Source organism: Pleurodeles waltl, chromosome 5 (assembly GCF_031143425.1).
Source record: "Pleurodeles waltl isolate 20211129_DDA chromosome 5, aPleWal1.hap1.20221129, whole genome shotgun sequence".
In the NCBI taxonomy this organism is placed as follows: Eukaryota; Metazoa; Chordata; class Amphibia; order Caudata; family Salamandridae; genus Pleurodeles; species Pleurodeles waltl.
Window position 1 is genome coordinate 806660919 of NC_090444.1, and position 26844 is coordinate 806687762.

General features: G+C 44.5%; 1 protein-coding gene across 7 annotated transcripts in view; it reads right to left on the reverse strand.

The window, feature by feature from the left end:
• The window catches only part of LAMA2 (laminin subunit alpha 2), a 3379260-nt gene that overhangs the window by 238036 nt on the left and 3114380 nt on the right, over window positions 1-26844 (reverse strand). For all 7 annotated transcript variants that reach the window (XM_069234829.1, XM_069234828.1, XM_069234823.1 and 4 more), the window contains one exon: window positions 1283-1407. In XM_069234829.1, the coding sequence (XP_069090930.1) occupies window positions 1283-1407 (125 nt within the window). The remainder of the gene's footprint in view (window positions 1-1282; window positions 1408-26844) is intronic.

The window sequence follows — 26844 nt, forward strand, 5'->3', positions numbered from 1 at the left end:
CGGAAAATACGGTACTGATTCCTCTGGTAATTCCTCATTTCTCTTGTGACTTTCAGGATTCAACTCATAATGGCACAGAATTTCCACATCTCTGAAATTACAAGTACCTCGGATATGAGGGACTCTGAGGGTGGGAATAATTCAGCCCATTCACTGGGACACCCACAATGAGGGCTAAAATGTTCACAGTTTTATTGCAGTATTGTTTCAGGATATACAACGGAAAGTTAAGATTTTGCATACTGTTGGTATAAAATGAAAGTTAATGTCAGTGCATATGTCTAGGTACATTTGAAAAGTTTACAATGCTGAAATACATTATTGTCAAGGGTTTTTGTTCTATTGAATTATATGGTTCACCTTGAAAAAAGTCAGTAGGCTTGCCTTTTTGTTAATGCATTTGCCATGTTTTATGTGTGCAAGTCTGTAGCCCATTAGATGTGCCTGCAGCTTAGGCATTCAGGGGAACATTTAGATGGAACCTACGTGACTCCCCCTAGTACTCAATACCTAGAGGTTGTGGTGAGGCTCTTTAGAGAGTGTAGGCTTATGCGTTTCAACCTGCAAGTTTGTATTTATTTTTTAATTAGTGAACAATTGTTAGTTTTTCATGTAATAAAGTGTTTTATTTTCTTTTTTTAAAGCAAACTCACTCCCTCACGGCCATTTATTAAGTGGTGTGTGTTGTACTGAACAGCTGAGTCTCTACTCCAGAGAACCTCCACTGATTTAACCTTGAAGATTAATTACCTTGCTATTCGAAAATCTGGTGCCAGGGGTGCATCTGGTTCCCTGTTAGGGGAATCACAGTACCTCGACAACAGAGGCATAAAATCCTAGAAGTTACAGTTGGGGTCCTCTACCGTTTTACTGTTCCGTGACACTCCAACCTAGATTTCCTGCAGTACGTTTTGTGAGTATAAAACTTAATTTCCCTGTGCCTAAAATGTGAAGTAATACGTGACATGTACATTTAGTTATGTGAAGTGTAATATAATTGTGTAGTACGAAAATGTAACAATGCACCGCTCTCTGTTTCTCCTCAGCTAAGTTTATGCTATATAAACTACCAATGTGGAAACACACTTTTGGTGGTCCTTGGCTTGTAAACTGTATCTGAGAGCAAGTGTTCCCATAATAGTTTATACAAAAAGAGAAAATAACCTCTGTGCACGATTCATCCGGTATTCTTTTTCAAAGTCCAGTGATGAAAATGTCACAATTACTTTACAAGTATATTTTAAGATGCATCAAAAAGAGGCGCCAGGAAAGTTGCACCAACCTCACAGCGCATCCTTTGCAGTCACCTTCTCGGTCCCTGTAATTCCACAGTCCAATTGGCTTGCCATCCAGGAAGGTCTCGCCCATACAGCCGGTAAAAGTGCTTGTTTTCACGGCATCAGCTTTCTACCCGATTGAAAAAAGATGTTTTAGTGCAACGAACTATAAAATTAAACCAGTGACTTAGAATTTGGATTAGCTACAAAAGTGCCAAGTTAGATTTGAGGCATGAATGAAGCATGGGCGTCGATTCACCAATATGCTAGGGGTAGTTAAAGTGATATCACCCATTCCTTGACCACCCTGCACATGGCATCACAGGATGAGAGCCCCAATGACATCACTGGTGACATTGCAAGAAGTGACATCACTGACTAAAACCTACAAATGATGGTAATACCAAGATCCTAAAGCACATACAAATATTGCATAGCAGGCGAGGTTCAGTTCAGTGAACAGTGGGAAGCAGTGCCTGAGTGTGCCACCTGCAGTGTAAACACATCAAGAGAGATTATAGTAGCGCTCACCTAGCTGTCTATGAGGTGTTCAATGCAAAGGAAGTGCCCTCTGGAATTATCCAGGAGAAAGGTTTGAGTTCTTCGAAAATGACATAAAATAAGCAATACGTGGTTTGGAACAAAAATACTGGTGTTAATGTTTCACCGTTTGTTGATAGAGAGCAAGATGCACTTTATGGAGTCTCTTTTTTGTATATATTTTCCACTTCCAATATATATTCTAAATGCACTTGCACGATCAGTTTGTACACTGAGCCCTGTGGAGAGTGCGTTGACAGACTGGCCTATCTTACTTCTGCTTTTGGAAATTGCATTGGTGCGCTAGTTATAGTTTAGTTTTTTTATTATTTAGTTTGATATCATGCCAATAAGGCAATACCAGCCATGCTTTATTACCTTAAAATTAAAATACGGCAAAATTCATAAAATCACCAGTCAACAAACATCTATTATTATCCTAAGTACATACAGGGAGTGCAGAATTATTAGGCAAATGAGTATTTTGACCACATCATCCTCTTTATGCATGTTGTCTTACTCCAAGCTGTATAGGCTCGAAAGCCTACTACCAATTAAGCATATTAGGTGATGTGCATCTCTGTAATGAGAAGGGGTGTGGTCTAATGACATCAACACCCTATATCAGGTGTGCATAATTATTAGGCAACTTCCTTTCCTTTGGCAAAATGGGTCAAAAGAAGGACTTGACAGGCTCAGAAAAGTCAAAAATAGTGAGATATCTTGCAGAGGGATGCAGCACTCTTAAAATTGCAAAGCTTCTGAAGCGTGATCATCGAACAATCAAGCGTTTCATTCAAAATAGTCAACAGGGTCGCAAGAAGCGTGTGGAAAAACCAAGGCGCAAAATAACTGCCCATGAAATGAGAAAAGTCAAGCGTGCAGCTGCCACGATGCCACTTGCCACCAGTTTGGCCATATTTCAGAGCTGCAACATCACTGGAGTGCCCAAAAGCACAAGGTGTGCAATACTCAGAGACATGGCCAAGGTAAGAAAGGCTGAAAGATGACCACCACTGAACAAGACACACAAGCTGAAACGTCAAGACTGGGCCAATAAATATCTCAAGACTGATTTTTCTAAGGTTTTATGGACTGATGAAATGAGAGTGAGTCTTGATGGGCCAGATGGATGGGCCCATGGCTGGATTGGTAAAGGGCAGAGAGCTCCAGTCCGACTCAGACGCCAGCAAGGTGGAGGTGGAGTACTGGTTTGGGCTGGTATCATCAAAGATGAGCTTGTGGGGCCTTTTCGGGTTGAGGATGGAGTCAAGCTCAACTCCCAGTCCTACTGCCAGTTCCTGGAAGACACCTTCTTCAAGCAGTGGTACAGGAAGAAGTCTGCATCCTTCAAGAAAAACATGATTTTCATGCAGGACAATGCTCCATCACACGCGTCCAAGTACTCCACAGCGTAGCTGGCAAGAAAGGGTATAAAAGAAGGAAATCTAATGACATGGCCTCCTTGTTCACCTGATCTGAACCCCATTGAGAACCTGTGGTCCATCATCAAATGTGAGATTTACAAGGAGGGAAAACAGTACACCTCTCTGAACAGTGTCTGGGAGGCTGTGGTTGCTGCTGCACGCAATGTTGATGGTGAACAGATCAAAACACTGACAGAATCCATGGATGGCAGGCTTTTGAGTGTCCTTGCAAAGAAAGGTGGCTATATTGGTCACTGATTTGTTTTTGTTTTGTTTTTGAATGTCAGAAATGTATATTTGTGAATGTTGAGATGTTATATTGGTTTCACTGGTAATAATAAATAATTGAAATGGGTATATATTTTTTTTTTGTTAAGTTGACTAATAATTATGCACAGTAATAGTCACCTGCACACACAGATATCCCCCTAACATAGCTAAAACTAAAAACAAACTAAAAACTACTTCCAAAAATATTCAGCTTTGATATTAATGAGTTTTTTGGGTTCATTGAGAACATGGTTGTTGTTCAATAATAAAATTAATCCTCAAAAATACAACTTGCCTAATAATTCTGCACTCCCTGTATACCGCAAAAAGTGGCCACATATAGGGCACTATAGCATGCCTGTTATGCAGAATGAACTTAATAACGTGCTAAATACAATTATAGCAAGGCAAAAACATACCTCAGATCTTTGTTGTAGTGACAGTGGGCCACATGACCTAAGAATTCTGTTTGCGACTTCCTAATTGTGAATATTTGCAGTTCACAATTAGGACGTCTCAAAGAGTGATGTACTATTGTGTCTCAGACACAGTTAGTGATTCCCAGTGAGTCGCAAATGGGCCTTCCTCATCAATATCCATGAGGTAGGTCGCAATCTGCGACCCATTGGGAATGGCCTGAAATCACAGGGATGGTGGCCTGCTGATGTCAGCAGACCACCATGTCTGTGACTGCTTTTTAAAAAAAGCATTTTTGTAAAAATGCAGCCTGTTTTCCTCAAGGAAAACAGGATTCATTTACAAAAACAAAAATGAAAAGTGGTCTGTGGGCTCATTGCCTGCTCTTAAAAAATGTTTGGGTCTACATTCACCAAGGGGAAGGGGTCCCCAAGAGACCCCTTCCCATTTCCCAATGGCTTACTACCAACTTGAAGTTGGTGGTAAACTGTGAATGTTTTGTGACCACATTCTGGGTGCAAAACATTCATACATCCCCCTGTGAGTAGCTATTATGGAGGGACCCCCTTCCTAATACCGAATCGCAAACACTATTTTGTGATTTGGTAATTGGTTATCGTATCGCTAAATAGCGTTGGTACACCCCTAAATGGTTTTTATCAGTCGCAAACAGCCCAATTCTGCAAATCGGACAGTTTGCAACCACTAAAAACCTTTGTACATGTGGCCCATTATCCCTTGCCCGTCTTGCAAAATGCAGTTAATAAAGTGTACAACACAGTTTAAACAGGGCAAGGACGGGTCTTAAGTTTTTACTGTAAAGGATAGACCCATACCATCACAGAAAATAAATACAGTACAATAATAGAGAAAACAGAAATGAAAAACAAAAACATTTCAAAAAGGCCATATTCTAAAGTTATCCTAACGAATACACAGGTAACAAAGAAAAAATAAATGTGCCACAATACTGATATTTTTTGTGCAAAATACAATTACAGCATAAATTTTTGTGCAAACAAGAGGACAATCAATGAATGCAAAAGGCAGTTACCAGATCCTATGCTATAGGTTAGTCAGGGTAGCTAACCTTTCACTGACTACAGACACAATTTTTCCTAAAACTCAACACATAGTCAAAATATTGCATTTTAAAGTTACTGCCATTAGATTATTAATATGACACACTTATAAAATTCTAAAAACAGGAGTAACAAGCTTCGTCTTATCTTATCAAAGCAAGCACAAAAGATGATTATATGTGGAAAAGACCGTATGGCAGATTGTCAGTAGGGGCAAATGTCATTGTCCATCCCGACCTGTCTAGCCCCTTTCCACTTAATGAAGGCTGGGACCTAGCCCCGCCTGACCTCCACGGCCCACCTCCTCACATTTCTACTTTTTATGTCACACAAATAAGGCTGGATTTTCCCACTATAGTCTGCCTCCATTTGATGTTGCAGATTCACTCTATTTCTTACATCTGCCATATCACTATTCATGGAGCACTCTTTTATCAAAAGAGTTAATGCTTGTTTCTGCTGGGATACGGACATGTTAAGAGGTTCATTCCATACTCAATTCAGAGAGGACCTTATATCTTGAAAATTAGCAACCCTCCTGCAAAATACATTTTTGTAATATACCTTAGAGAGCCCACTTTTGATTTTAAAAGACCAGCCCAATAAATAAGGATCCACTGTTTGTATTTAAATAATATGTTGGTAAGGCCCACACCCTAGCCTCATCTTCTCCAGATATTAGTTTCTATGGTCTGTGAACGTTTACTGTTTTTGGCTGTCATAACTTCGCACCCATTTAATAACAGATTCACAGTACTAGCATTATACGTCTGTCTTCAGACTTGAACAGACTTATGCCCCAAGGCTAGATACAGTCTATGTAAAGCACCAGCAAAAGGCTTGGGACACATTTCCTGAAGGTCGATATGAGATTTAAAATTTAGATGAATTGTAATGCTTCCTTTCCAGGATTCAGGCATATCCTGCCTGATGTTCTTTGTCCCAAACAGTGGAGCCAGGGCCTGGCCCCCCAAGCCAGGATTAAGTTTAATTATATCTGAAGGGAAACCATCAGGCCCTTGGGCTCTGGATCTTTTCCAAGCTTTTATTATTACTTTGATACTTCTTACGGAGAGAAGTGGGATACTCTCTACCACCCCCTTCTCTGAAGACCCCGACTGCATGGGTCCAAAAACATATCTTTCTCCTTCTTTTACCTTGTGCAGATCAGATATATACCTGACCCAGATTTCTTCAGGAAATGGTGCTGCAGAGGTTTTTGTTAGTAGTCCAAGTATATTATTAGTAATTCGCCAAAAGCCCTTGAGGCTTCTGGTTCCAAGGGAGACTACTGCCTTTATCCAAACACTTTATTTTTTCCTCCATCTTGTTTGTTGTAGTTCTTTCCTAAAAAGGTTCCTGTGTTTTTTGATTATGCACTCCATATTAGCCCCACCTATTGTGTGCACCTCTCTTAGTTTCTTTTTAAGATTTGACTCTGCCCTTGCCTTGTCAGAGCTAAATTAGTCCTTCCTAACTAAGCCCCTATTTAAGCACCAAGCCCGTCACTTTGCTTATGGAGTCAATAAGCTTCTCAAAATCCTGAACTATCTGATGGGATGGAAGATTAGACTGTGAATTCAACAACTCCATCATACCAGTTATAGTATGGAGTTTTAGTTTTGTGGAACACACTAATCTCTGCTCATATCTACAGTAGATAGGCTGACTATTATATCAAAGGTCTCTTAAATAGGCTCCACAAAACAGTGAAAGTACAATGGTTTACGGTCGCTACCCAGTGGACTGCCTATTACTAAATCCTTAACCAACCCAAAGTTCTCCTATGAGATTATAACATAATCTTTTAATAAAGTCACCCTCCCATTATCAAACGATGGCTGGTCTGTTTGGTCACCTGCCATCTATCACAGTCATATTATGGCTATGTAGCAGGGTGCCTAATTGTCTTCCAATCCTGTTTCCCCATTCGCCTGACAGGACCTGGCAAGGAATATTCAAAGCATTTTCTTTGTACTTTGGAGATCATTCTTTAACTGACCAGGAGAAATATTTGTGCCAAAGTCGCCCATCAGTAGGATTGGTACATTAGGAAAGGACAACTGATTTTTTTTCAGGAGCAATGCCAACTCTTTAAGTGGTCTTTCCTGGCTTTTTTCGGAGGAAAGTAAATATCCATTAATATTAAATCCGAACAACCCTTTGCCCCATGTCAGTCCTCTTAATTAATGGCTACCCAGTAACTGATAGAGTCAGGAAGTTAGTGTATTCCCTGCATACGAAACACACAGCAGCATTATATTTTATAAGAATCATAACAGCTAAGCCACTAGAAGGATGACCAAATTGCCTCTTAACTGCTTTAACACTGAAAACCATATAATCATTCAACACCAGGTCCTCTGCTTCCCAGGTTTCTTCCAGAGCAGTAATCATGATATTCTTATCATTGATCACTGACAAAAGAGATTAAACATTCCTTTTCAACCCAGAAATATTCCAGGACAGAAGATTCACCCCAGTATCATCAGAATCTGCAGAAAGAGGGGTTTTGCCAACACTCTTTTTGAGTTGATTGTACCCACTATCAATTACCAGTTGATTTTGTTCTTTTCAGATGGTTACTCATGGTTCATAAGAGTTTGCCTACCCTTATCCATTTTTACCATGAAGATCCTTTCAGACCTGGCACACTCATGACACACCGCATCCACTAGTGGGGAATCTTGATTGTGATGATGAGGTTGTATCCACAAAAGTCCCTACGGCTCTATTTATAAGTTGACTGGGTCTTAAAAATACAGACTGTTGAATAAAAGTATCATAAATATCAAAGCCTGGCCAACGAAGCTCATCCACTGAATTCAGGACTGACTTCTTCAGCTTCTATCCTAGAATAGAAATGAACTAAAACATTTGGCCAGGAAGCAGCTGTATCACGAGTTTTGGAAAGAACAACCAGAGAGATATCTTTAGATGATATTTTGGAGAACTGAGAAATAGTCTTAAACAGAGATAAAATACATGATCAGTTTAACACACATTCTGACTCAGAGTCAGAAAAAAGTGCCCACTAATTGAAGGACCCATTGACTTCCTCATAGAGTTTATCAATAGCACCTTTACCCTTTCTTAAATTCCACACTGGCCTAGATATCTCAGCACCACCCGGTGCAGGGAATGCCCCCTTCCCCTGTAACAATATAACTGCGTCATGGCCAAACTGAGCAAGATCATGTCTAACAACACTGGGAGCCAACATAGAATCAGTAGATTTTGAGATCACAAGGGGAGAATTCATCCCCAGAGGAGCAGTACTGTTTCCTTGGTTGTTATAGGTGGAACAGGTTTAGTCGATTTTGACATCATATGAGGAAAATCTAAACCCAAGGGGGGCAGGGGATGTTTCCTTTGTTGTTATAGGTGGAGCAACAAATATCTCCTTTGGCAGGTCCACCTCTTGGAATTTAACCTTTCTTGTTAATTTCTTAGTTATCCTTCACAATAAAGTTTTTGCCTTTCTTTCATTTTTTTCCATTACCAGACTCAATGCCAAGATCCTGAACAGTCACTCCTGGATTACAGTCACATGGAGTGATTCAGGAGTTCCTGCCCATTCTTTATTCCCTAGAGGGCTGAAGAGTGTCAGTTGTTTTCTCCAATAAAGACACGATGCATGACAGAATACGCTTGAGGCTCTGCAAAGACCTATAGAAACATACATAGTCAGAGGAAATATTAACAACCAGTCAGGAGATGCTGAGATCTTTGAGTGTAAGTAGGCCATAGCACTAGGGGCATTCGAAAATAGTGGACTGTTGTTGCACTGTAGGAATTTCTGGCAGAACTTCCAAACTCCTATTAGCCACGTAGACTGTGGTTTGATTGGTGAAATCTCTGAAAGGGTGTAATCTGACGCATATGAGGATTGCCAGGCAGTGGGAGGTGGGGGAGGGCCTTCACAACATTACACCCTGGAAAAATTTATGATAAGGGGGAATCCCTAAATAGACCTATTGTTTCTTCAGGGTGAGGAGATACTTGAGTTATTGGAAATGTGTAGTAGGAGCTCCTTGCAGATCCTCTTCACACTTAATAGGATGGATATTATCTACTTTCAACTTCCCCATTCGCATTACCTGGGCCAATGCCCTGATAGTGGGGTTTTCTTCAGATGTTTTTTGTAAATAGCATGTAATTTGCCTCTACCTTTAAGTATTCCAAAATTAGAGGCTCTATTTCTCATTGGGTTAGCTTTGGTCTTTTGACAAAATCTAGTGGGCAGTATTCTTCCTAATCTATGTTTTCTTGCTGTAATATTTCCACCTACAAGAGCTGAGAGATAAATAGAAAAAATAAAAAATAAAACCAGGGAGGGATACGTAGAGTAGAAACACCCCTTGCCCTGCTAGATGCACCCAGTCCCAGATGGACCGCTTCTTCAGAAGTGGGTTCAAATCACTGCTGAAGCTACTGAAAATTTTACTGTAGCTCCTCTAACACCGCCCGAATGGAACCTGCATAGAGTACCACAATGCTGGAAGAGGCATCTGCAGTGGCTGTGTAAGTGACTGGTAACATGAGAGAACAAAATGGAAGAATGTAGCAAGTGGAACACCCTCACCTTCACTCACAGACAGGATTCACCAAATTTTGCGAGTTGTGCCAAGCTGATGGGGCCTGGCCCCCACAAACAAAATTCTCCATAAAGTGCTCTCTTCTGGGATGTGTGGCTTGGAGCATCAAAATGGCTGTCGAACTCTGGGAGCCCTCCGGACCCCTGCATCATCCACTGCCATCCACATGCTATTGCGATGTCCGTCACTGTAAAGAGGTTCACCGCAGTGCCCTCAGTATGATGCCTGCTCCTGAAAGGGTGCCATGTGTCCCATTTATCTACTGCACCGTCAATCTCCTATTCCCTCACAGCATGGTGATCCATATGAGACCAACTCTGCTGCGCCACTGTTCCAGTGAGAGACAAGACCTGAATCATTAACATCATCCAACGGCTTGGACCGCTGCCAAGAAGTTCAGTTTGCCACCTGCCCGAGAGACTACTGCCTGTCCTATGGTCTTACTGCCTTCTGACCAGGAACTTACATATACTGCAAAACAGGGCCTTACAGCTCGCCAAGCCTGGGGAGAGGTACTGGTGGGCATGTCATGGAAGGGCTTTCCCACCCTCCTAGACTCAAACATGCTTGGATGCCTGCTCCTGTCGCCCTGGGGATTGACTGCTGTGGGGAGGAAGTCCCATGCCGTGGGTGTACGGCCCTGCTGCCTCCCCGTATAGATGTCTCGCCTGGGTCCTGTGACTCCTGCTGCCTTTGATAGGCCTTCCTCCTGCTGAATTGCCTGTGTGGTAGTGCCTGGTCCTGAGGGCCTGCACCTGCCTGAGGAGTCAGCGAGTCGGTGCCCTGGTCACCTGGCGGCTGATTTGTTTCCTTGACATCAGGTATGTCGGAATATGCAGGGGGCCCCAGCCAAACATGCAGACAATGGGCCCAGGACGGATTATGAGGGGCGCCTCCCTGCTGATGCTGGCTTCACTGTTGGCACCCCCCCCAATCTACTCTCCTTCCCGGGTGGTGGCAGTGAAACTCGGACATTTTGAGGCCCGATTGCCCAGAGGCCAGGAAGGATTCCACAAGGGCCTGAGTCTATCAAGGAAGTGGTGCCATTCCTGCATGCCTTGGCCACAGTTTGAGACCTTGCCCAGCCTGTCAGCTTACATCTTTAAGACACTCTAAGGCACTCTGCTGTCTAATTGTCCTTGCCATTGATGTGTGGTTGCTCACTACCTACCTGCTGCTACACAACTTACCTGCTCAGATTGTGCCCTATATTCTTGAAGTGCCAAGGACCAGGAACCATCTTTGTTGCTTGTCTCTCTGATGGTGTAGTGTCGGGGCCCTGACTGCAGCTGTCGGAGAAACTGACTCGTGGGGGTGCCCTTGGCACTGGACACCCATGTCTGGAGTATTCTGAGGGCCTACACATTGCATGACATCTGGAGAATGGCATCACCATTAGCCATATAACTTCTGACCCTAATGCGGTGACTGACATTTCTGGTGATCTTGGCACACCCAGCTGCCTGGTCCCTTGGTCTATATCATATGACCTTGCCTGCCCTCCCCAGTGTCTGGTATACTCGCTCACAGCTGAAACTGAGCTAGACCGGGGCATTTGTCCCATTGCCTTGTTACTTGTGTTTCTGCACTTTTGAGGCAAGCGGGTTGGGCCACCCCTGAAGTTCTGCTATGATGCCTTGTCTTGTTACCACCATGGGCAAGGACAAGCCCAACCAGCCAGCAGCGTCCCAGACCCAACTGGATCAGTATGCTACAGGCCACAGACAAGCCAGGAGTAACATCACAGATAAACCACCAACATCAGAAAGTGACCTGACTACAATATTACAAGCCATTCAAACCTCTCAAGCTGCAGTGGAAACCAAGATTTAATACATGGATATTGATGTGGCTCTCTTACGCTAATGCAATGGTAGGAATAGACACACTGAGGCCGATACCCACCTGTCCGCAGTAGATGACAACATCACCAACTTAAAATCACAGGTCTCCCGACTCCTCGCCCACACACCAGAACTCCACGACTGCATGGAAGATGCTGAAACCACTCCTGGTGCAATAACATGAATTCCTTGAAATCTGGCTTAAATCTTGGATGCCCCTGGATCAATTATCACCTTGGTTTGCGATTGAAAGGGCACACAGAGCCCTGATACCTAAGCTACCTTCAGGGGCGCTGCATAGTCCCATGATCGCCCACAAGGTTACAAAGATGCTAATTTGAGTGCGGCCCGCTCTAGTCTGGATGTTAGATTTTGTGATGCAGGGTGCTCATCTTTCCAGACTACATCAGTGAGGTGCAACAACAATACCATTTGTATACGGTGGTTAAACAGAAGCTTCAAAGACTCAACCTCTCTTATTGGCTGCTATTCCCAGCCCAGCTTAGAGCTGTATATGTGAAGAAGACTCATTTATTTGACAACCCGGAAGCAGCCTGGACAGGGCTTACAGAGGAGTGGCTGCTCTGTCGACCGGGTGAATCCCCACTCCTAGAGATCTGGCCCCTTGAGACCGTGACGAGGGTCATGGCTCCAAAAATAAAAAGAGATTGCAACTGCTCCTGCAGAGGGTGGGGCGCATGGAGGCCTGACACACCTTCTCTGTTTCCTGACGTGCGGGCCCAACAACTATTTGCCTCACACTCATCCCTGCCTATCACTGCAGTGGAATCTCCGTCGAGTCAGGATGGCTTCCGAGCTGCGATCTCCGCTCCTTCTACTGTGCAGGTGGAAGACACTTACCTGTTGCATAGCCCTATCAAATTTCCTGGCTCCTGTCAGGAATCAGGATCTGCCCTGTGCTACTTACTGCCCACCTCATCTCCTGATGGCTGCATCTGATCCTACACTATGGAGGGGTCCACCACTCCATTCCCAATGCCAAGTTGTGCTGTGCTTTTGTTCCTAGTTTTTGGGTGACAGATGCCTCTGGGGTGGAAGTATGGGATGGTGAGTTGTGGGGGGTGAAAGTACGGGGTGGGGAGTTGATGGGGAAGGGGAATTGTGTAATTCCTTGGCTGTGGATGACCAACCTTTAACTCCCTGCCTCCCAACTGGAATTGGGATCCCCAGGTTTCTGCGAATTATGGCCATGTTTTATTGATTCCTTGTCCCTGCCACTATTCCTGTAGTGACCAGGGTGATTTTTCTTGCCCGGAGGGCTGCGCTTTGACATACTAAATGGGATACCAAGCTCATGCTTCAAAACCCCTTATGGCATGGCACATGGCTGCATAAGGTGGCAGCACTAGAGTGATTTGGGAGATGGGACCTCATTGGTATAGTGCAAACTGGCAACATGTGGTCCTGGACCCACATGCGCTCCTTCCAGGAGTTCCAAGCCACCCATGCCCTCTCGTCTTCACAATTGTACGAATATCTGCAGCTATGAGATGCACTTCATACCCCCAATGGCATGCGACACTTTTACCCCTGAATTCAGTCCCTTGGAGGCTAAGCTCCTCATGGGAGCTTTGGGAAGGGGAGGCATGTCCCAGATCTATCATACCCTCATCATTAATTCCCCTGGTACACTGGAACATCTTAGGGTCCCCTTGAAGATGACGACAGGCGGGATGCTATAATGGCACCTTGAATCAAAGCAATTTCATTCAGGCTGCACCTGATTCAGACCTAGTATCTCTACTGTGCCTGCCTCACTTCCACCAGATTCCACTGAGCAGGCCCCCTTCCCACTCCTACTTGTCCACCCCCTGCTGACTTCTGTCATATAGTATGGTTGTGCCTAATGATCCAGAGATACTGGACGGGTGTGATGAGAGAACTGGCAGATGTGTTGGGCTGGAATGTGCAACTTTCACCGTTGATGCTGCTGCTTGGTGTCCTGAAGGGCTCAAGGGGCTCGAGAGCTGATCGGGCGCTCTTGGGAACAGCTACAATGGTGGCGAAGCATGACATTGCAGCCCGATGGACAGCTCCTGCTCCCCCTAAGGTATCACAGTAGCGGTGAGGTGTGGACTGGTGAGCACAACAACTTAAGCCCACGTATAAGGCTTGGGATGCCCCTCGAAGCATGAACGTATATGGGGGAAATGGTTGGGTCCATGGGAAGAGCGTCACATCTCATGGTATTACCTGGTCATGTCTCCTTTCTGGATATTCGTCCTATAGTGCTATTTACATCTGTCCTGTGAGTTATTTAGAATGTACTCTTATATGTCATTTGAGTGTTTTACCATTATGATAAAACTCAATAAAATTGTTTATCAAAAAAAGTTATATGCCTTTTCTGATAGAGAGACAGCTCATAAGATCTCCTTTTACAGCTGGGGCGATGGCTGTAGAGGCTGCCAAAGTCGTCTCCACTGCTACTGTCGTCAAAACTGGGGCAAATTGCTAAAACAAAAACAAAAAAAAATGGGGGGAGGCGGACAGGCGGACAGACGGATAGGCGTAGTGGAGAGGGGCGTTAAGCCCGAATTACCCACGGCCCCAGCCCCTTCAATTTCGGGAACTGGAGTTTGAAACAACTACCATCACTGTTGCTCACCGCTCTCTGCGCTCTGTTGTCTCCACGTCATTCTGTCTGTGCACTCTGCGCTACATTTGCTTGATCATGTTATATGTAAGTTGAAGATCCTAAGAAGTCTCTCATTTAGGTCAAGCCTTTTATTTTTCATTAGGCCATCTGAGACAAAACCACTTGTGCGTTTCAGGGCACTATGTAATGGAACGTAATTATCTGTGAAATCACCAATGGACCAAATTATATGGATATGTCCTGGTCATGTTATCCTTTTGCAGGTTAGTGATTTTCAAACCCGACAAAATCCTACCACTTACTGATCACAGGCTATTGACAAGTATGCTTTAAAAAATAATAATTCTGCATCACAAATGAATGCTTGTTTTTAGTTGAGAGAGAGCATAGCTTATATAATCTATATTAACATGAAATATTTATGAATTAATGTGTGATAATGCTGCATAGAAACTATAATAGTGATTTTGCTTAAAACGTGCACCGGAATTGTGCCCACGGAGAGTGGCCGCCACTGTATACGTAGACTAATAATAATGACCAAAATGTTTATTTTACGTTTAAATAAGTTTGTATTAATGATTGTGTTATTGAATCTATGCTGAAATCTTCATAGGCCTTAAGTTAGCATGAGCTGAAATTTAGCTGCTTGGCTTTCATATTAAATGTATTTTTCTATCTTGCAGTATGCTGACTCATAAAAGGACACAACCTTATTATTATTTTCTCCTCCAAGCTAAAAGACTAATTTAACCATGTTAGATCCGTTCTCACAGCCTTTTCTGGTTTGTAGAATAAATGTTAAAAACAAAATGAAACAGTGTAGATTATTGTAATGTACAAGGTCATTCAAACCGGTGAAGACAATGGAACTGCTGACGAAAAGATGTGCAAAGAATTACAGAAAGATGAAATCATACCGGACGTGCCACCTCTGAAGACGTCAATTACGGGGACCAATCAAAGACTTGTAAAACAATATGGGGTGAAGAGTTAGGTGACCTAATCTATTTTTTATAGGTTAAAGATAGTGGGGTATAACAAATGTCCAATAACATTTTGGGGGAAAGTACAACGGAAAAGGGATGAAAACCCATGACACGGGAAGCCATTTGAAATTAGGTAGGGAATGCTATTGATTTTATCCAGAAACTTTGTCACCCTGTTTGGTGACTTGTTGGTTTACTTAGAACCATCCTCGCCCTTAAAATTGTCCATTTTACACTTTAACTCCCTATGAGGGAAGTGCCCCTTTGCCCCGGAGCTGAGTCCTGATTAATGCCGATTTGACTGATGTCCTGAAGACGAAGACTGATCCTGAGTGCTGACCTAAACTTTGGAGGGTAATTATGACAATGCAATTGTGATTTGTCTGTTTGCTTTTCCTTTCTAGGTACCAACTGCTTGCTTTTGACAGAGACCTTAGTTAGGTGTTTTCCAAATTGGTGTTCTAAATTGTTTTGTATGAAGCCCAACATGCAGATGCTAATGAGTGATTAGGACAGGTGTTCACCAAACTGACGCAAATAGACAAACGACCGAATCTATGCTTTGTTGAACTGACGCGTTATTTACACTCTGCTAAATTGATCTATGTTCACACCGTGTTATGTTCTGATGTTTGTGATTCTCGCTTTAATGAAATCTTACCAAAGTTGTCATATCTTGACTATGCTATTACGTCTCTTGGTGTTGAAATTTACGCATCTGCTTTTAGATTGTAATTAATAAGGAATAAAACTTATAAAACTCTACTAAACTGGTGTGGTTATTCATGACTGCAAGGTCATGGTAGAATCTTGAATTGATTAATGACTTTGACTAAAGTGAAATGTATTGTCGTGATAAATATTGATGACATTATTGACGTATTGATTGACATATTAATTAGCTATCTCGTCCTAAGTTGTCTCTCAACTGGGTCAAAAGATTCATTGGCCTAAAACGAGTCCTGATGTGTAATAAATTATCATAAAGGGACGCGTAAGCAGTTCTGGTAGCAGAGGATGGTTTGGCCCTTTGGGGCCCTAGGACAGAGAATTATTGTTTAGACTGTTTTTCTAAGATAATGCAAATTGGAAGTATGATGTGTTTCTAAATTCACCATGACTTTCCCGGGATCTCGGAGCCTGCCTAAGTGAGTTGGGAATGTTCTCGGAGTCATAGCATGTGTGGTGTAGAATTTGCGCTTGCTCAGCTTATGCATTTTGCAGGTGATTTGTAAAGACTGTGTGTAGTTAGGCCAGGTAAATGTTGTTTTAGTAGGAGTGGGTGTACTCTGCAGTATGAAAATAGGGAAGTCGGCGTACTTCATATGAGTGTGGCACTTTGTGCTCAAAATTATCCACGTGGTTGGTTGTTCACGTGCGGACCCGTCGTGGTCTAAGACTCTGGAGTAACTGATAAGTGTAGGGGACACCTGGATTTATGTTGTAATTTGTGCGGTTTAAATAGGTCAATCGGGCGTGGTTGACAAGTCGAGTTTGAGTCAAATTGTATGTGTGAAACCTTCGATAGAGATTTGGCAAGTTTTAAAGTGCACTAGAATGAACCATTGACAAGTCAAGAGTAGGATTTGCGGGTCAAATTCTGCTTACTGGTGTGGGAACTGAGAAGGAGAGAGTAGCGGAAATCTCTGTAAAATTCTGAAGCTAATGTGTTATCCTTCCTGTAGTAAACCGGCAAATTTGTGTTGTTATTGTTGTTAAGGTGTTCACAGTAATTTTTGCATTAGTTTGGTTTGAATCCAGTGAGGGAATGGACGAGCTGCAAGACTTTGTCAGCTGCAGTGTGTGAGTGTGACGTCAGTGGTGCCGCGCTGAGATAGGTCAGTTGTCGAGAGGGGTCGTGCACGGATTGGCTGCCGTCCGTGAGAGGCAATAGGTTGAGAAAGGTGGGTGAAGAGTGTCCTGGGAATTAAAGTCACTTCCTGATTAAATACAAACAAAAGAAAAGACGCAAAGATTATTTTTGTCAAAGCTTTTAAGAGTGCTCTGAAAGGAGACACATACATTATGGTGAGTGAAGGGGAGCCTACACCGCCTGAGGGAACTCCAGCTTACATTGTCATGGAGGAAAAGGGTGTCGCACCTTGTTTATGGATGAAACAGTGGCGCAAATTGACAGAAAAAGAGGGATGTTTGGCGTTCCCAGAACACGGGAACCTCAAGAAACTAAGAGATCTTGGGAAGAAGAAGATGATTCAGATAACGAAGAATTTCTGAATCTGATATTACATGACCACCCACCACGTTATGTGGTGAGCGACAATGTCCCGAGCACTAGTACAGATCCTGGGAACCAGACGCAGGAGAAGGGAGTTACTGATACAGTACAGACTAGTGATACGGCTTCCATACAGAATGGTGTCAGTTTACCCACCGCGCCAGACTTGCAGATACAGTTGCAACCTCCACCGCAGATACAGAGAATCTATCCAGACGTCCCAGTACTAGAGACTACTACAAACCTGATAGTGCCGCCAGACCCGATATATAAAAAATCGAGGTTAGTGCAGATTGAGCCAACTCCGCAGTTGCTGCCCCAGCCACAACTGATACGGGATATAATCCAGCAGCAGGACCTCCTTTAATACCTGCCCCGGCTTCACTGGATCAGACCTTTGGAGTCGCTGCTCCACGAGGTTTGGGACCAGGTCAGACACCAGCTGCTATATCGTTGCCAATTACTGTTGGTCCACCGGTACCATTATATGCACAAGGTAAGCCTGGTATGTGTGATCAGGGAGTAATGACCCAAGATGTAATAAGAGGAGGGTCCATAGGAACTCCCAAGTTAATGCCCCGGGAGAACAAGCGGTTGAAAAACCGAGGTCTTTGTTAGACCTTAGCCCAGTTGAAGCACTGTTGGAGGCAATGAGACAGGCAGGACTAGGAGTGTTAACCCCACAAACAATAAGTACGAATGCTTCACAGTCTCCAATGATGAATGCAGGGAATATCTCACTGCAAGGTTTTATGGTACAACAGTTGAATGAGTGGTTAGAGAAGACCTATGCTTCACAAAAGACTACAGTAACTGCAGTGGAACCGGAAAGGTTAGGGAGAGATGAGTACCTGAATTTTGTGAGACTGGGCGAGGAAGCGGCTGAACTAGTGGATGGAACAATGGGGGTAAACAGATTAGAGTCATACACAGAAGCAGAATTAAGATATCTGTGCCCTAAAATCACTAAAGAAGTAGGTAAGGTACATCAGAAATTAGCGAACCTGGCAGACAAATACAATATTGATATTGAGAATACTAAACATTTGAAAAGAAGTTACAGGTTAGACTTTGACTCAAAAGACTTCGAGCATATGAGATCTGCCGGAATGATAGTGCATTTAAAGGAAATACTGCAAAGTGCTCAGATCTGGGTAGCTTTGGAAAAGTGGGAAGGCAGATGGGCAAAGAAAATAGACAAGGAGAAAGGTGACAGTCCGGGATTGAGTAAAGCTAAAACTTCACCAGATACAGAATCAGTAAAAATTTTACCCATAAGAGAAACAGCTGGTGGGGTTCTAATTCATGTACCGTGGTCCAGGGGAGACATCCTATCTTTCACAAATGATTATCCTAGGTTAAGGGAGAAGCCGATCGAATGGTATCAGCAAACAGATAGGTTTGTGAAACTTGCGAAGTGTCTCTGGGAAGACCTGAATACCTTGTTTGAGATCATTGTTCTGCCCGACTTATGGCTTGAGTGCAAAAGAGGGGTAGACTGGCCGACGCAGGAGCCAGCAAGGGATAAGGTGACTGGAGCACCCTTTGAGGAGGTGATGAAGTATTATCACAAGGTGATTGAGTTTTTGAAGCAGAAAGTGCCACCGAAAGTGACTGATTGGCAGAAAATCGACCGGACCTCACAGGAGGTTAAAGAATCAATACATGCTTACTATGAGATGTTGTAGAAGGCATTCAAACATTACAGTGGTACTGAGACCATTGAGCCGAAAGACATGAACCATCTCCTGTTCAGATTTGTTGAAGGGCTGAGACCAGAGGTTAGCCAGATGATTAAGAATCATTTGATTTGTTGGCAAGCGAAGCCGATTAATGAGGTGTTGCAGTATGCGAAGTACTGTAGTGATGAGATTGAGCTGAAGCAGAAAAAGTTAAAGGAAAAAGTGATGGTGATGCAGATAAGGGCTGCACAGGCAGGAATGCAGGGAAATGGAATTCAACAGATGATACAGCAACAACCGCAAGGAAATGGTGTGTTTCAGGCACAACTGAGAGGTCGAGGTCGAGGTTTTGTGAATCGCGGTCCAGATTTGAACACTGTGGTGGTTCAAAATGATGTGCAAGGGATGAAAAAGATGTCACAATGTCACGTTTGCGGGGGCGTGGGGCATTGGAAGAGGGAATGCCCAAATGTGGTGCAGGATAGTGTCGTTCAAAAAAAGCACTAATGTCGGTACATTGCAAAATATGAGAGGTCCAAAGTTGAGAAATCAAAACCCGAACTTCCAAAATAACATGGTTCAGATGCAAGGGTTACAGCCCATGCAGCAAATGCAAATGCCGCACGTTCAACCAGCGCAAATGTAACAAGTACAACAGCAGGTTCCCATGGTACCTAGACAGCAAATGCAACTACCAATGGCTCCAATGGGACAGCAACAGGTGATGCTTCCTCAGCAGGTCACAGGTCAAGTGATGAGCCAAAATAATACACTACAGCAATTCCCATTGCGTGGTGAAGATGGAATGAATGAGGAGTGGTCAGATGACAGTTCAGACAGCGAAGAGTGCAGGCTTGCAGCGTCCTTAGAGGTAGATCAGAGGGGACCCTATGTAGAGGGAAAGGTAATGGGTCACAAGGTTTCATTCTTGGTTGATACTGGAGCTACACGCTCCACAGTCAGAAGTGCAGAGGTTCCAAAATTACCACTTTCAGGGCGTACCATAAGAGTGGTCGGAGTAGCAAATCAGTACTTGACAAATCCGATTACAGATCCGGTGCAGGTTGAGATTGGCAACTTCCAGGGTCTGCATAAGTTTGTAGTCTGCGATTCAAGTCCTGTGTCCCTACTGGGAAGAGACTTACTGTGCAAGACGAAATGCTCAATTACCTGTTTCAATGATGGAATTGAGGTGCAGACAAACAGTGACGATGAAGGGGATGATGGCCAGTTCTCAGAGTTAGAAGCAGAAACTGCGACTGAAGATTACCCTTTGATAACATTATTCCCGATGTTTACAGTGACTGACTTGCCAGCTGAGTTACAGTGAACGGTGACAGAGAAAGTGTGGGATTTGACAGCAAAGGAAGTGGGACTGATAAAAGGAGTGGAACCAGTTAAAGTACAAGTGAAGCCAAATGCAGTGTTTCCCTAGGTGGCACAATATCACATGGCACAAGATATTCTTATCCAGGTGTCGCAAATAATTGCAGACTTTGTAAAACAGGGAGTCCTGAAAGAAGTATTGAGCAGCCCATGTAACTCACCGATAATGGGTCTGAAAAAGCCTTGTGGGAAAGTTCGAATTGTGCAGGACTTGAGGAAAATAAACAAGATTGTGGTGAAGTGTTGCCCCATAGTGTTCCAGGTTCCATGTGATGCTGAATGGTTCACCGTTGTAGACTTGTCACAAGCTTTCTTTTCAATACCTCTTCATGAGGACAGCCAGTTTTTATTCAGTTTCAAATTCCTGGGCAAGGTATACAGTTGGTGCGGAATTCCTCGAGGGTTTTCTGAGTCACCGTCTATCTTCAATCAGATATTGAAAAAGGACTTAGAATCCCTAGTATTGCCTTTCAATTCGATGCTAGTACAGTACATTGACGACTTGCTGATTGCGTCCAGAACAAAAGATGACTGTAGGTATGACACAATTGCCTTACTGAATCATTTGGGAAAGAATAGACATAAAGGGGGTTATTCTAACTTTGTAGGAGGTGTTAATCCGTCCCAAAAGTGACGGAAAAGTGACGGATTTACCACCAGCCGTATTACGAGTCCATTATATCCTATGGAACTCGTAATACGGCTGGTGGTATATCCGTCACTTTACCGTCACTTTTGGGACGGATTAACACTCCTCCAAAGTTAGAATAACCCCCAAAGTGTCGCCAGAGAAGCTGCAGTACTGTCAGAAAGAGGTGAAGTACTTAGGACATTTGATTGAGAAAGGGTCCAGGAGAATATCGAAGGAAAGAGTGACAGCTATTCTACAATTGAACCCCCCGACAACAAAGAGAGATGTCAGGATGTTTTTGGGAATGGTGGGCTACTGTCGCCAGTGGATACCCAACTTCTCAATTATCTCAAAACCCTTGATAAAGCTGATAGGTAAAGAGATTAAGGATGAACCGTACACCATAACCCTATCAAAAGAAGAGCTTGAGTCATTCATGGAATTGAGAGAGTGCATGTGTAGGGCACCAGCTTTGGGTATGCCTGATTACACGAAACCTTTTCTACTGTTTTGTCATGAACGTGATGCTTGTTCTTTGTCTGTCTTAACACAGGTCCCTGGAGGTGTAAACTGCCCTGTAGCCTATTTTTCAGCTACCTTGGACCCCGTCGCAGCAGCCTTACCGGGTTGTTTGAGTGCAGTTGCAGCAGTTGGTCAAAGCCTCACGCAGTGTGAAGGCATAGTGATGGGACATCCCTTGACAGTAATAGTTCGGCATTTAGTTGAAATTTTGTTGACTCAAACCAAAACCCAGCACATGACAAATGCCCGACTTACCAGACATGAGACAATTATTTGGGGTCACCTAATGTTTCACTGAAGCGATGTACTGTATTAACCTGTTCTGTGCCTTGGACGAGATGATCTCGTCCAAGGCTACAGTTCCCCTGTGCCTTGGACGAGATCATCTCGTCCATGGCACAGGGGAACTTGGGGGCGCGCTAGCGCGCCCCCCGTGCACCCCCTTCCCCCCCCAGGCGGGGATGGAAGGGGAAGACCTTCCCCTTCCACCCCCGCCCCCCCCCACGGCAATCCGATGACGTCAGCGCGCGCTCAGCGCGCTGACGTCATCGAGTGTTGCCGGCGCGCTGGAAGCCATTTGCTTCCAGCGCGTCTTCGGAGCAGGAGCTCTAAGGTGAGTCCTCTCCGTTTTTGGGGGGCGGGGGGTTTGAGAAAACAGACATGGGGGGAAAGGAAAGGGTTTTTCCTTTCCCCCTGTGTCTGTTTTCTCAAGATTCCTGCTCCACGATCGCGGGCAGGGCCCGCGATCGTGGAGCAGGAATCTCCACTAGCCACCAGGGATTTTCTGTTTGACTAAATTTGGGGGCGACCCCTTGGGCAAGGGTCGCCCCCCCCGGGGGCAATTTTTATTTGGATTTCGCCCCCCCCCTGGGGGCAGATCGGCCGTTTTTTCGGCGGATCTGCTCCCAGGGGGGGGGCGAAAACCACTAGACACCAGGGATGTATTGTTTTATGTTTGTTTTTGGGGGCGACCCCTTGGGCAAGGGTCGCCCCCCCCGGGGGCAATTTTTATTTGTATTTCGCCCCCCCCTGGGGGCAGATCGGCCGTTTTTTCGGCGGATCTGCCCCCAGGGGGGGGCGAAAACCACTAGACACCAGGGATATCGTTTTTTGTGTGTGTTTTTGGGGGCGACCCCTTGGGCAAGGGTCGCCCCCCCCCGGGGGCAATTTTTATTTGTATTTCGCCCCCCCCTGGGGGCAGATTCGCCAATTTTTCGGCGGATCTGCCCCCAGGGGGGGGCGAAAACCACTAGACACCAGGGATATATTTTTTTATGTTTGTTTTTGGGGGCGACCCCTTGGGCAAGGGTCGCCCCCCCCCCCCCCGGGGCAATTTTTATTTGTATTTCGCCCCCCCCTGGGGGCAGATCGGCCGTTTTTTCGGCGGATCTGCCCCCAGGGGGGGGCGAAAACCACTAGACACCAGGGATATCGTTTTTTGTGTGTGTTTTTGGGGGCGACCCCTTGGGGAAGGGTCGCCCCCTGAAAGGGGGCACAGAGGTGTTGCCCATTTCTGCCCCCCTTGGGGTCCGATTGGCCAATTCTTTTACGCCCATCTACCCCGAGGGGGGCAGGATCCACTTAGGTACCAGGGACAACTTCTAAGTTCTTGGTGGTGGGGTGTTTGTCAACTGGCAAATTATTTGTATTTGTGATTATAACAATTTATTTCTTCTTTTTCTTCTAGTTCAACGCTTTTGCTTCCTTTGCTGTGGATCTTTGAGGTTTTGGCAGTAGTTGTCCAGTGGTTTGCATAGTTGCATGTTTTAGGTAAGTGAACGCAATTTACTCCAAAGGAGTATTGTTGACATGTTTGTAGGTGGTGTACTAAATGCAGTATTGTGTGTTTGACATTGTCCTTAGATTTGAGCACAGTGGTGTTTGTGTTGTCATATGTCTAAATTGCTTTTTTCTTTTTTCTTTTTAGTGGGATATCATTGGTGATTGCAGAGTAGTTGCTTGGTGAGTAGCTATTTCAGGCAACTGTGTGGTATAGTTTTTTGTAGTACATAACTCTTTGTGATAAAGCTACACTTTGTTCATTACTTATTTTAGTGCTAGTTGTTGTTGGCAATCCATTTGTTGTTAGGATCATGGCTAGCCGCAAAGTGACCGCTCAGCAGGTTGTTCGCATGCTCTTTGAGTCGTCTTCAGACCATGATTACGACACTGACTCTGCATCTGAGGCAGAGGAGGAAGCAGGAGATTCTGGAAGTGAGTTTTCTGTCCAAGAGCATTCTTCTGATGAGGAAGCTACTCTCAGTGCAGATGAAGGGCCTGTGTTAGAGGAGGACATTGATGTGCCAAGAGTGCAGCAGCCTGGGGCTGCAGGGTTTCCCATTGGAAGACCTGACACCTGGATTGCCCCAAACATGGAGCAGCCACAGTTACCTGCATTTACTGGTCTCCCAGGGTGTAGAGTTAATACGGAAAACTTTCTGCCTGTCCAATTCTTTCACTTGTTTATGGACGATGTATTTTTGGAAGAGATTGTGGAGCAGACAAATGTGTATGCAGAGCAATATTTGCGGGACAACGCTGCCAGACTTAAGCCTCAGTCTAGAGCTACTCATTGGGTTCCCACATATCTGGAAGAGATGAAAAGGTTTTTAGGTTTGACTTTTTTGATGGGGTTGATCAGGAAGCCGTCACTGGCTTCTTATTGGTCTACTAGTCCCTTGATGGCAACTGCTATATTTCCTGCAACTATGACACGTAATCGGTATTTGCTTCTTCTTCGTATGCTGCATTTTGTAGACAATGCTTTAGCCTTGCCACGAGATCACCCTGATTGTGACCGCCTTTTTAAGATTAGGCCTGTCCTTGATCATTTTGTGGATCGGTTTTCAGAGGTCTATGTTCCAGGCAAAGAGATAAGTGTGGACGAGTCTTTGGTCCTTTTCAAGGGGCGTTTAGTTTTTAAGCAGTACATCCCTAGTAAGAGGGCACGGTATGGGATTAAATTGTATCTGCTGTCAGAAAGCAGTACAGGATATGTTTATAATTTCCGGGTCTACACTGGTAGGGATTCCAGTATTGACCCTCCTGGTTGTCCGGCCACTTTTGGAGTTAGCGGAAAAATTGTGTGGGAACTTGCTAGACGGCTGTTTAACAAAGGTCACCATTTGTACGTAGATAATTTCTACACTGGAGTGCAGTTGTTCAAGGAGTTGTTTAGGGTGGACACTGTTGCTTGTGGCACAATCCGTTCTAACCGCAAAGGCTATCCAAGGGAGCTTGTCTGTAAAAAACTTGAGAGGGGACAGTGCAGTGCCTTGCGGAATAATGAGCTGTTAGCTATGAAATTTTCAGACAGGAGGGATGTGTACATGCTATCGACCATCCACGATGAGAGTACTTCCCCTGTGGCTGTTTGGGGTCAGGTTGCGGAAGTGCGCAAACCTGCGTGCATTTTGGACTACAATAGGCACATGGGTGGTGTTGATAGAGTAGATCAGAGGTTGGAACCTTACACTGCTCTTCGTAAGTCGTATGTGTGGTATAAAAAGTTGGCCCTACATTTATTTCATTTGGCAACTTTTAATGCCTTTATTGTATACAAGGATTGTTCACCTGAGTCAAGGATGACTTTTGTTAAATTTCAGGAGTCGGTGATAGAAAGCCTTATTGTGGTGGAACCGGCAAGAGTTCCTAGAGTAGAAGTGGTGGAGGATGTGGCTAGATTGAAAGATCGGCACTTTCCAGATCACATTCCTCCCACTCCCAAAAAAGACATGCCCACAAAGAAATGTAGAGTATGTGCCCGGAGATCAATCCGGAGGGAGAGCCGGATGTACTGCCCCGAATGCCCTTCAAAGCCTGGGCTGTGTGTGCCCAGCTGTTTTAGAAGTTACCACACAAGGAATAACTTTTGGGAAATACCGTGAGCGTAAGCTGTCTGTTTTATATTTTCATATGTTTCACGGTTGGCATCTGTCGTGTATTTAGTTTGAGGTTTTGTGTTTGTAGTTTAGTGCCTATTTTATAATTAGTAGTTTATTTGTTGTTTATAAATTTAAAAAAGTGATTGCGGTGTGCGTGGGGTGGCGCTTGGCTGGCGGTGTGCGTGGGGTGGCGCTTGGCTGGCGGTGTGCGTGGGGTGGCGCTTGGCTGGCGGTGCCAGCCAAACGGCAGTCCACACTCCCATCAGCTGGTGTGATTCTTGTATCAGGCATGTGGGCGTATGTAAGTGATGGGCCCTTGAGTGGCGCGGTCTGTCGATGTGAGTGTTGTAATGTGCTGGGCCCGTGGCTGGCGATGTGAATGGTCTTGTGCGTGTCATGTATGAAAGGTGTGTGAATGGACTGTAAAGCGGTTGGTGCCTTGTCGCGGCTTTACAGCTCACGAGCTGTGAGTCATTGGTTCACTTTTTTGCCTTTCAGTTATTAGCAGTGCATTTCATTTTTGTGAAATCTCTTGTTAATAAAATTTGATCCACTGAACCATCACTCACCCTCGTGCCAAATCCAACCAGTATGTGTTGTAAAAAATGACAAAACCTGCTCCGCTGTAATCAGGCGTCGCAGCACACCTGTGACACGCTAGGTGCCTCGGGTGGGACCCCGATGATGAAGCATGCCACCAACTTGGTTGGTGGGTGAGGGGTCTTCTTCACATAACCTAAGTGTGTTTCTTTTCACTATTTTAGTGTTTGGCACATCACGGACGTATGTGCACACATCAAAATGATATATTGCAAAAATACCTCTCCCTTCTATCTCTTCAGGTTTTGGGCCTTATTCTGTTGCAGGCACCTGGCCCACCCACACAAGTGAGGTATCATTTTTATCGGGAGACTTGGGGGAATGGTGGGTGGAAGGAAATTTGTGGCTCCTCTCAGATTCCAGAACTTTCTGCCACAGAAATGAGAGGAAAAAGTGTTTTTTTGGCCAAATTTTGAGGTTTGCAAAGGATTCTGGGTAACAAAACCTGGTCCGAGCCCCGCAAGTCACCCCTCCTTGGATTCCCCTAGGTCTCTAGTTTTCAGAAATGCACAGGTTTGGTAGGTTTCCCTAGGTGCCGGCTGAGCTACAGGCCAAAATCCACAGGTAGGCACTGTTTTCTTCAAAAATTTTGGTTGTGTCCACGTTGCGCTTTGGGGCGTTTCCTGTCGCGGGCGCTAGGCCTACCCACGCAAGTGAGGTATCATTTTTATCGGGAGACGTGGGGGAACGCTGGGTGGAAGGAAATTTGTGGCTCCTCTCAGATTCCAGAACTTTCTGCCACAGAAATGTGAGGAACATGTGTTTTTTTAGCCAATTTTTGAGGTTTGCAAAGGATTCTGGGTAACAGAACCAGGTCCGAGCCCCGCCAGTCACCCCTC